Below are 11,348 nucleotides of genomic sequence, written 5' to 3' on the forward strand. Positions count from 1 at the left end.
ATTTGTTCCAATTGCTACAAGACATGTCACCACTTGTGATTGTATAAATAACATCCTTTTTTAAAATATCCTTTATTTTTGATGTACTGAACAACTTTAAGGCATTTGTTCTGACAGTGTACAGTATGTTTGTGCATCTGCGAAAGGACTGTTGTATACAACAACAGGCAAAAGAGAGCTGCATCTTCATCTGTGTTACATCATCTCTGGTATGGAGTCTGGCTGGGCTTGCTAGAGTGTAAACTTCCTCATATTCAACGGAGAGTGGGACAGCTGCTAACATTACCCTAAACTCTGATAGCTTCCTTGTTTACAGACAATAAGGAAATACTACACATCGTTTGTCAATGCAACCAGTAATCCCACAACTGTTACCTATTTGTATTTGTACAAATAAGGTAATGTGTTTCCCGATAGTAGCTCACCACTTTATGTAGTAAGCTAGTTAGTTAGCTGGATATGCTAATGATTGCAGCTTACTTTGGAGCTTTACTTAACTGTCTCTCCAGAATTTTGCTGAGCTTTTTTGTGATTATTGATTTTGCAGTGGCTTTTCTCAAAAACTGCAATACAATTTGCAATGTTTTATGTGTTATGCGGTAAAATTGCAGGAATTTGGAAAATTGCTAGCAAAGGAAAAATAATGTGTTTTTAAAAAAACTTCTACCAATGAAGAGTCATATGTAATCACTTTCCTGGATAAAAAAAATACTGCATATCACAGAAACAACTATATTTCAGTGCTAAGTTTTAAATGTCCTTTCTGAGCATGAGAATCATAGGCTCAAAGTTATTTAAATAAACTTTCACGTCAACATTAGCAAATAAAATCAGTCAATAATGCCTCTTAAAATAAAGCCATTAACATAAAAATATAGTTTCATTTCTAAAATGCCCATTTTTATATTTGAGGTAGATTATGTCCATCTTTGCTGTCTGAACAATCCATCAACTTGTATGTCTCTGACTAACTGAATATAAACCTCATTTGGGAACATTTGGGAACTGTTTGCACGGTCTATGACAGAAATGTTTGGCAGGTGAGATTTGTCCATCTTCCACTTGAATGAATCCTTGAATCCTTGCTGAAAGCGTGCTGCGATGGCGTAAGTTACCATGACAGGAAAATGCGACAATTGGTCCAAATTACAAGCGATCTGTTGATTTATCCAGTTCATGTGGAAAAGTTGTGGTAATTCAGCAAAATTGTAAGCTCTTACAGATATTGCAGACATTTCTTGAATTTGCATTAGTTATTACAATTGCAATCCTGGAGGGATTGACTTTAGGCTAAAATATCACTCTTATTACGATCCCATTCCAATGCTTCGGCTTGTTTAAAAATCCAAAGGTGGGCAATCCTGTGTCTTGTTACCACTGATAAGTTATAATTGACCATCAAAGGGAAAGGTTTAGCTAATGGTTGATTCAGGTCCCTTCTCCTCTTATCTACATTCAGTGTTGGTTTCTTTGAACCGTGCAGACAATCTTTCCATAACTGTCACCAAGCTCTTTTAGTTTCCTCAACTTAATGAGACTTAAACCGTTGCGGTGCTGGATCTGAAAGTTCATTTGAATATTCAAGTCCCTTCTATAAGTTAATCATAATATCATGGGAAATTGCTTTATGGAATAAGATAAAATCTACACTGGGTCACATGGGAAAACACTGTCCTTCAAAGGTTAAAACTTTCAGGAACGTTCTTCTGGACACACCATAATCAGTGATGCCGCAACAGCTGTTTTATCCTTGACAGCTGATGGAAAACACCTGGTGTAGTTTTATATTTGTTAATGATTGAAAATAATGCTGAAATCTGGGCTTTCGTCTTACATTCTACACACATCATGCTAATGTCACTTGTAAACGTGCTTAACTTATTTGTCAAGGCCTTTCATTCTACCCCATAAAAATTACTATATGAAATTTACTATATGCACCATTTATAGTCAACACATTAAAAAATGATCTGTGAGAAAGTATTATAGTATTATAGGTCTAAAGATCTAAAGCTGGAGGTACTGAGCAATGTGGCTGATTTTTGTTGGTTACTGTATATTTCCAACAAGTCTCATTTGGGACTGAACTTGATTGTCGATTACTTAGGTCTTGTTAAGTTTATGTGTTAAATACGTGAACTTGATCTTGATCCAAATGTATACTTGATCCAAAGATAGTTAATCATACTGGAGAAACCACACTTTCACTCAAGGGCAAGATTCCCTACCTAAAGAGAGACAACAGATTTATGCCATGGTCTCACTGAAATAAATCAGGGTTTTTTATGCAGTGCTGATGTCAATCTGAACCCAGGCTTCTATTGTACATTGACATCTTATATAGATGTACACTTTGACATGTTTCTCTGATTAGTTCTTATTAATTACTGGTGATGAAAATTCTGCATTTCTCTCTTTTTTCATTGTCAACTGGTCAGTAAAGGATGATGCTGCTTTGATGTGACTAGATGGCATCATTTTAGTTATGTGCTTTCATAACTATAACATAGACTATCAAAGTAATTTTTGACTTGAGTTTAGATATTCCCTGGAAAGATGGCTCAGATTTCTTGTTTGTTCTTTGTTCTTCATTTAATTGGACTCTGTGTTTTCCAAAGGGTGTATTGTGTTATTGTTAAGGTCATTAAATTGCCTTGATCATGTTTTGCTCTATTAGTTTTGTTATTGCTAGAAAACAATGAGGCTCCAGGTTGAAGAGGTGAGATGATGCAAGCACAGGGATGTATGTGTGTGTGTGTGTGTGTGTGTGTGTGTGTGTGTGTGTGTGTGTGTGTTTGTGACAAAGGTAGCCCAGGGACCAATAACCACACCATACATTCACACCTCTAATTGAAGACTGTTGCATCACATCATCTAACTGGAGACATAATTAAGAAGACATTAAGTGAGCATTTGGATTAATGTACATTAAACTTTTGGTTTAAAAAAATAGTGAGGTTGCTTTTTTTAACACAAACATTACAGTGACAAAAGTAAGTAAGGGAAAAGGGAAACAAAGTGTGACGCCATAACATACAAATACAGATCCAGTTAAATAATAAACAACAATAGAGTCAACAAAGTTATTGTTTATGTTTATTTCGAACATGTAACAAATCAGTAAAAGAAGACAAAAACAGAACAAGAATAACAAATCTCTTAAAAAAATTTTTTGTACATATTATTGAGTCATATTCTTCTTCAGTCAGCAAATTGTGCTTCTCAATGAAACTGTCTAACTTCTCAATAAAGGGTTTTTTCCATTATCCTAGAGAATTGGGAAAGTAAAGAAACAGGCCTGTAATTTGTAAAGTGGTGTCTATCCCCAGCTTTATATAATGGTATTACTTTCGCAATTTTCATTTTGCTTGGAAATTTACCAGTTTGAAAGGACGAGTTACAAATGTGAGTTAGTGGTTTTGCAATACCATCAAAGACGTTCTTGACTACTGTTATATCAATGTCATTCCAGTCGGTGGACGTTTTATTCTAACACTTGCTAACAATACCAATGATTCCCCTTTCCTCTACTGCTCTAAGAAAATTTGAACTTGGATTTCAAACCCCATAATTATTAACAGCCCCCCCTTCTGTTGTTTCTGGGTCATAGTTTTCTTCTGCCAATTTTGGTCCAACACTTACAAAAAATGTATTGAAACTGTTAACCACATTATCCATGTTATTTATGGTCTTATCATTATTAATACAATACTGAGGGTAACTTGAGTTTCTAGATCCATTTCTATGGATGCTGTTTAACACACTCCATATGCCTTTAATGCTGTTTTTGTTATCCCCTAATATTTTATTACAGTCTTCCTTCTTACATTGTAAGAATAGTCTCAAGTTCTGTTCTGAGTCATTTTAATGAGGGAACTTTTGTTACCCACTTTAGCCTTCCAGGCCTGCTGGAGATGATAATTATGAATTACTTTGCTGATTTGATCTGGTCACTGGCTATATAGGTTTATTGTCTTTAAGCCTACTTATCACTTCGAATGCACATTAGTAAGTGATCACATTGCTGTTCATGACACTGTGACACTACAATGCTACTTCTGACTGTCTTCAGTTTAGTATTAAGTTTCTCTGGCTTTTGTAGCTTTTCAATAAACTGTTAAACAGGAAGTAACATATTGTATTTCACGACTGAGCTGGCAAAGGCACTCACAGTAACCACTGACATGAGTTCCGGTGCAGAAAATGACTGATACAATCAGTGATGCTGATGATTCAGTTTAGGTATTTCAGCTTGAGAATTCTTTGTAAAGAGATTAGGCTAGTACTAAACACCTTAGGCCTGATACTTTAACCCTTTGAGCCCTCAATGGGGTTAGGGTTAAAAATAGTTAGGTCATTCAGAAATGCCATAATTTTGAATGTGTACAATGTAAATATTGTAATTTTTCAGTGTATATCTCCATGAAAATATCCACAGATATGCATCAGTTCACAACTTATAGAGTAAACTGTGGACAATCATGTTTTAATCTGCCATATAGCCTGTGACATTAACTGTGTGCAGGAGACTTTTGTTACGTGACTTTAGTCATGGCGGTGCCCCCTTCCAGGGAACATAAGTACTCCAGTAAAATAATTTTCCAACATGTGGATTGAATGTTCCTGCTGTGCTGCATTCCATAACCCACGAGTTTCATGAGAAGGTGAAATAGATAGTAGCAAACCACACACGAATGCAAACAGGAAGTAAACACACCAGGGCACATTTTTTCGACTGTGAACAAGAAAAAATCTGAAAATGATGACACTTTACAGTTACAAGCTAGAGGGGAGAAGTGTCACCAGGAAGAAAACAAAGGTGGACAAAATGTTAACACATGCAACAGCTGCACTAATGGAGGACATATTCAGATTTTTTAATGATGTAAAACACCAATACAGTAGTACACATAATTGCAGTGAAAATGTCTCTTAGTATTATAGCAGTGTAAGTGTAAGTGTACTTGAAGTATCAAAAGTAAAATGGCCCCTGTGATTATTATTATTGATTCATATGTGTAATCAGCATTTTAGTGTTGCAGTTGGTCAAGGTGGAACTATGTAACTATTTTTCATGAGCTACTGTTGGGTAGCATATGTAAGCACACATAACGAAAGGAGAAGTGTTGTAACATTATTCCTACAGCCTTCAAGTTTGTTGTATCAGCACCACCTTGTGGTGAGTTAGCATATAAGCAGGGCCTACTGTGAATTGTATTTTGATTGATTGACTAGGATCATGTAATTATTTGGTTAGGAGCCAGCAAGAAATTCTCCATGTGGTAGAGAGCTCCTCTACAATGTTTCCTAAACATTTGTGCCTTGGAGTGCCTTTGCTTTTAAATTTTTACTTTTTTCCTATGTTTTGTGCAAATGTGCAGATTAGTAATTAGTAATTAGATTAAGTAAAAATTTGTGCTTGTGTTTAAAAATTAACTTTAATAGTACTAAAAAAATAATTACGCTAATCTAAGGTTAGCTTGTACATATACTAGGCACATAGAAAAAATTCTATAAGCAATGTTAATTTAAGTGTGCTTTAATCTCTGAACCTTTTATAACCAGGGATTATAAATTTGTGTTAACTACAGTTTTACAAGAAAAAGGAGGGAAGTGGAATGAAGACTCGGAAAAATATGTCAGCTGTATTCATACCTCTGACTTTCAGATGAACAGCGTTTACAATCTGTGAACCAAACGTACAAGAAACACACATTCATCATCATCATGTGCTGTACTCTGCCAGAGCCTTGGCGACCCCTTTCTTCCACTGAGATCTGTTGGCAGTCAAACATCTTACATCTGTGGCAGTGAGGTTGGTCCACTTCTTGATGTTGTCAATTCAGGTTGTTCTCTGTCTGAAGCTTCCTTCTACTTTGCCTTCATGCACAATATGTTCCAGTGTGTCATCAGTTCTTAAGTTGTATCCTAAATAGCGAAGTTTCCTTTGGATAACGATTTCCAGAGGTATTGGTTTCGTGCCAATCTTTTGTAGGATGAAATCATTGGATTTCCTTTCAATGTATGTTATCCTGAGGATTTCTCCTGAGCATTTCTACATATTGATAGCTGACTTCTTCATATTTGTCAGTGGAGATGCTGTGTGTCATTGTCCTCTCCTCAAAATAATGCCGGGGTGAGTGAGGATGTCCCTTTTGGTGAATGAAATTCCTTCATCCTCGCTTGGAGGAGCTGAGATGTGAGTGAGGGAACCGAGGAGCCACATTAGCCAAATGAAAAGCACCCGGTATCCTTTTAAAACTGCTCCTCTTCCTGAAGTGAATCAGTGCTTGATAACCCCTCCTTCTTTTTCCTGCTCTCAAAGGCAACAAGCTCTACTCTGTGCTCCTATTTCCTTGTTCCCTCCCCTTTAGATCTACAGTTTGAAGATGGGTGTAACCAACATGTAATGTAGCACAATAGCAGTCAGGCTGCATTTACTGCAGAAACACATGTTGTTCAGATCAGAGTTCAAACTTGTTTCACTTTCTAAGGAAGTGAAACTCCGAAAGTCGTTGCCACTGAGAGCTGAAATGGCACAGAAAGGAGATCCGCTGGACCGTGAAACTTTCGCTTGTTCAATCTGTCTGGATCTACTGAAGGATCCAGTGACTATTTCCTGTGGACACAGCTACTGCATGAGCTGTATTAAACGCTTCTGGGATGAAGAGGATCAGAGAAAGATCTACAGCTGCCCTCAGTGCAGACAGACCTTCAAACCAAGGCCTGTCCTGGTGAAAAGCACCATGTTAGCAGCTTTAGTGGAGCAGCTGAAGGAGACTGGACTCCAAGCTGCTCCTGCTGATCACTGCTCTGCTGGACCTGAAGATGTGGCCTGTGATGTCTGCACTGGGAGGAAGCTGAAAGCCTTCAAGTCCTGCCTGCAGTGTCTGGCCTCTTACTGTGAGGATCACCTTCAACCTCATTATGATGCAGCTCCATTAAAGAAACACAAGCTGGTCGACCCCTCGGAGAAACTCCAGGAGAACATCTGCTCTCGTCATGATGAGGTGATGAAGATGTTCTGCCGTACTGATCAGCAGAGTATCTGTTATATCTGCACTACGGATGAACATAAAGGCCATGACACAGTCTCAGCTGCAGCAGAAAGGACTGAGAGGCAGAGAGAGATTGAGGTGAGTCGACGACAAATCCAGCAGAGAATCCAGGGCAGAGAAAAAGATGTGAGGGCACTTCAACAGAGGGTGCAGGTCGTCAGTCGCTCTGCTGATAAAGCAGTGGAGGACAGTGAGAAGATCTTCACTGAGCTGATCCGTCTCATCCAGAAAAGAAGCTCTGATGTGAAGCAGCAGATCAGATCCCAGCAGCAAACTGAAGTGAGTCGAGTCAAACAGCTTCAGAAGAAGCTGGAGCAGGAGATCACTGAGCTGAGGAGGAAAGACGCTGAACTGAAGCAGCTCTCACACACGGAGGATCACAACCAGTTTCTACACAACTACCCCTCACTGTCACAACTAAGTGCATCTACAGAATCATTCAGCATCAATATCCGTCCTCTGCGCTACTTTGAGGATGTGACAGCAGCTGTGTCAGAGCTCAGAGATAAACTACAGGACATCCTGAAACAGAAATGGACAAACATCTCACTGACAGTGACTGAAGTGGAGGTTTTACTGTCAGAACCAGAACCCAAGACCAGAGCTGAATTTTTAAAATATTCACATGAAATTACTCTGGATCCAAACACAGTAAACACATGGCTGTTACTGTCTGAGGGGGACAGAAAAGCAGAACGAATGAGTCAACAACAGTCTTATTCTAGTCACCTAGACAGATTCACTGTATATGGTCAGGTCCTGAGTAGGGAGAGTCTGACTGGACGCTGTTACTGGGAGGTGGAGAGGAGAGGGAGAGGAGTTCATGTAGCAGTCGCATACAAGAATATCAGCAGAGCAGGATACTCGGATATATGTGGATTTGGATACAATGACAAATCTTGGGTGTTAAATTGTGGTACTGACAGTTATGAATTTTGGTTCAACAACATCAAAACTCCTGTCTCAGGTCCTGGTTCCTCCAGAGTGGGAGTGTACCTGGATCACAGAGCAGGTATTCTGTCCTTCTACAGCGTCTCTGAAACCATGACTCTCCTCCACAGAGTCCAGACCACATTCACTCAGCCTCTCTATGCTGGACTTTGGCTTTGTTATGATGGAGACACAGCTGAGTTCTGTAAACTCAAATAGACAGAAGTCATTTCAGACTTCTGTGTTGTAATTTGTCATTTTTTGTCTCCATTGTTCCTGAGAGCTCATTGCTGTGGTGTTTCTGAACTGCACAGAGATCAGCTGTCAGTCAAACTGGGATTATTAACACTTGTTTTCTTTTCAATTATTGTTCTGTTGATGTTGATAATTTTCTTTAAATGTCACTTTTTCCTGTGTTTTTTTAACCATGGATGCTATCACTGCTCATGAGGATGTATTTAACCTTCACTGACATTTCTTCAGATTTGTTCTAAATGTTAGTTTCATATTTGTACTGATGTATTTGTGTGCTGTTGTTTCTTAAACAGAGAAAACAGCAGAACTTCCTTCATCATAGATGCTTTGTTTTCACCACTTTGTAAATTCATGAGGAAATGTACAATCAAACTGTAATTATCATGATAATAATCAATGAGCAGATCATTTATTATGTTCTTGTACATAGCTGACATTCTGGGTTAAACAAACTGATTGTGTGGATGAAGTGAATCTGTACATGAAATCATTGATCAAGAGTCATTTAAAAGACTTTACTGATTGGATGTGGGAACAATCTGAAGCTTTACATAATCAATAAAGATGTTTTTTTCAACAATGAGCAAAGTATTTTCTTCTGTCTTCATCTCAGGATCTCATTCAAAGCTTTTGGAGAACCTGTGAAACTAAAATGAGAGTTTATTTGAGGCAGTTTTCCTCCTGAAACACCACAAAGCACTGAGTTCATGTTCAGAGCAGACAGATGTTTGTCAGTCAGTCTCTGTACTTTCAGCTTTCTTCACTAAAGCATTTTAAGATGGAGCTAATTTTAACACCTTATACTGTTGAACAGTCTAATCTATAACAATACATATATAACAAATCGATCAAATATTTTATGTGTAAAATATATATCTGATAGGTAACTAAAGCTGTCAGATAAATGTAGTGGAGTAGAAAGTACAATATTTCCCTCTGAAATGTGGTGGAGTGGAAGTATAAAGTAGCATCAAGTGGAAATACTCAGGTAAAGTACAAGTACCTCAAAATTATACTTAAGTACAGTATTTGGGTAAATGTACTTAGTCACTTTCCACCACTGTGCATGCTATGTTACTATGACAACCAGCAACAGTGAGTTGTTATGTCAGCTGTGACTACCTTTATATTAAAGAGTTTTTAATATGGTGATATTTGATATTTATTACTTATTTATTCTGTTTTAATATGTTCAAAAACCTAACATAAAAGTAATTGTAGCCATTTTTTTGTAATGTGGGGAAATGTTATCAAAAAACGCACAATAGATTAATCTCGAAATACAGAATACAAGCCAGGGAACCACTGCAGTAATATCTTATCTTATTGTATGTTATGTTATGTTATGTTATGTTATGTTATGTTATGTTATGTTATGTTATGTTATGTTATGTTATCTTATGTTATCTTATGTTATCTTATCTTATCTTATCTTATCTTATCTTATCTTATCTTATCTAAGAAATTACAGCACAACCCATTGGGTCAGTTGAGGCCATTTGGATTCAGGCTGGAAGTCAAACCTCATATGTGCGTATATGAAGCTAAACATGTACAATGTCTTGCAGGCTTACATAAAAACTGAAGTGATCTGACAGTTATAACACTGTCAAAGATTGTTTTTGTAAAACAAACAAAAATACATGAACACTGAAATACAGCACACTCTGCAGTGTATACATCAAATCTTACATCATCTTTTAGAAACACACACTTCTTTATTCATCTTTGTTGTGCTGCAGTTTCCCCACATCTGATTGGATGACTAAAGTTTGTCTTAATTATGGTAATGAGAAAAGTGTAGATAAATGTCAAGGCTACATCCTGCAACGCCATGGTGACTACTTGAGGGTATACGAGGTAGGTATACATGGGCGAAACACTCATTGTTTTTAGAAAAATAATGTCTGTATTTTTCCAATACTGCTGAATGTATTATATTATTATTATTATTATTATTATTATTATTATTATTATTATTATTATTATTATTATTATTATTATTATTATTATTATTGTTGTTGTTATTATTATTATCATCATTATTATTATTGTTATTATTATTATACATTCCAGTGTATCATTAATCAGAAATAATGATTTCATTTTCAGGATCTTAGGAGTATGATACCTGAATCTACTTTCAACAGGATTTATGTTGATGATGTACATCCCTGCTATGGAATAGATAATGTTTCTTACATACTGACAAGTAACGCTTCCACAATGTGTATTTTATTTTATATTTGCCTCAGCTCTTTATCTGTTGTCATAATATGTGGAAACCTTCTTGTAATAATCTCCATCATTTACTTCAAACAGCTCCACACTCCTACAAACTACCTCATCCTGTCTCTGGCTGTGGCTGACCTGCTTGTTGGTCTTGTAGTCTTTCCCCTCAGCATGGCATTCTCTCTTAGCTCATGTCTATATCATGACGGTTTGTTTTGTAAGCTACGAAATGGCTTTGACATATCACTGACCGCATCTTCTGTTCTGAATTTATGTTGTATTTCCATTGACAGATATTATGCGGTGTGTCAGCCTCTGACATACAGAACTAAGATAAATGGTCGTGTTGCTGTGATTATGATTTTGGTGAGCTGGAGTGTTTCTGGTCTTGTTACAACTGGCTTTTTAATGGCAGGATCGATGCAAGATAAATGTAAAGAAAAGTGTTTAACTGATGTTGCACTGTCATTCATGATAGGAATGATTTTCTCATTCTACCTCCCGCTGATCATAATGCTCTGTATCTACTTGAAGATTTTCCTTGTGGCACAGAGACAGGCACGCAGCATCCAGAGCACAAAGTCTGGAGCAACTGTCAGTAAGATGGAGAGCAAGGCCACAAAAACTCTGGCTATAGTTATGGGACTTTTTCTGATGTGCTGGACTCCATTATTTCTTTACTCGATGTTTGATTCTCTTGGTTATGATTCAATGGTTCTTGTGACTGAAGCAGTTTATTGGCTTGCACTGTTAAATTCACTGCTCAATCCTTTCATTTATGCTTTCTTTTACAGCTGGTTCAGATCAGCTCTCAGAATAATCATTTCAGGAAAAATATTCCAAGGTGATTTTGCCAACTCAAAACTGCATTGA

The 11,348-nt window shown here is 37.1% G+C and overlaps 1 protein-coding gene across 1 annotated transcript; it reads left to right on the forward strand.

Moving 5' to 3' along the window:
* The first annotated feature begins 6,455 nt into the window (after positions 1-6,455).
* On the forward strand, positions 6,456-11,348 carry LOC122965612 (tripartite motif-containing protein 16-like). Its single transcript, XM_044329773.1, has 3 exons — positions 6,456-8,188; positions 10,499-10,696; positions 10,769-11,348. Exons 1-3 carry the CDS (start codon positions 6,534-6,536, stop codon positions 11,346-11,348), a joined length of 2,433 nt encoding a protein of 810 aa, XP_044185708.1. The 5' UTR covers positions 6,456-6,533.

This window comes from Thunnus albacares, chromosome 16, assembly GCF_914725855.1.
Source record: "Thunnus albacares chromosome 16, fThuAlb1.1, whole genome shotgun sequence".
Classification (NCBI taxonomy): domain Eukaryota; kingdom Metazoa; phylum Chordata; class Actinopteri; order Scombriformes; family Scombridae; genus Thunnus; species Thunnus albacares.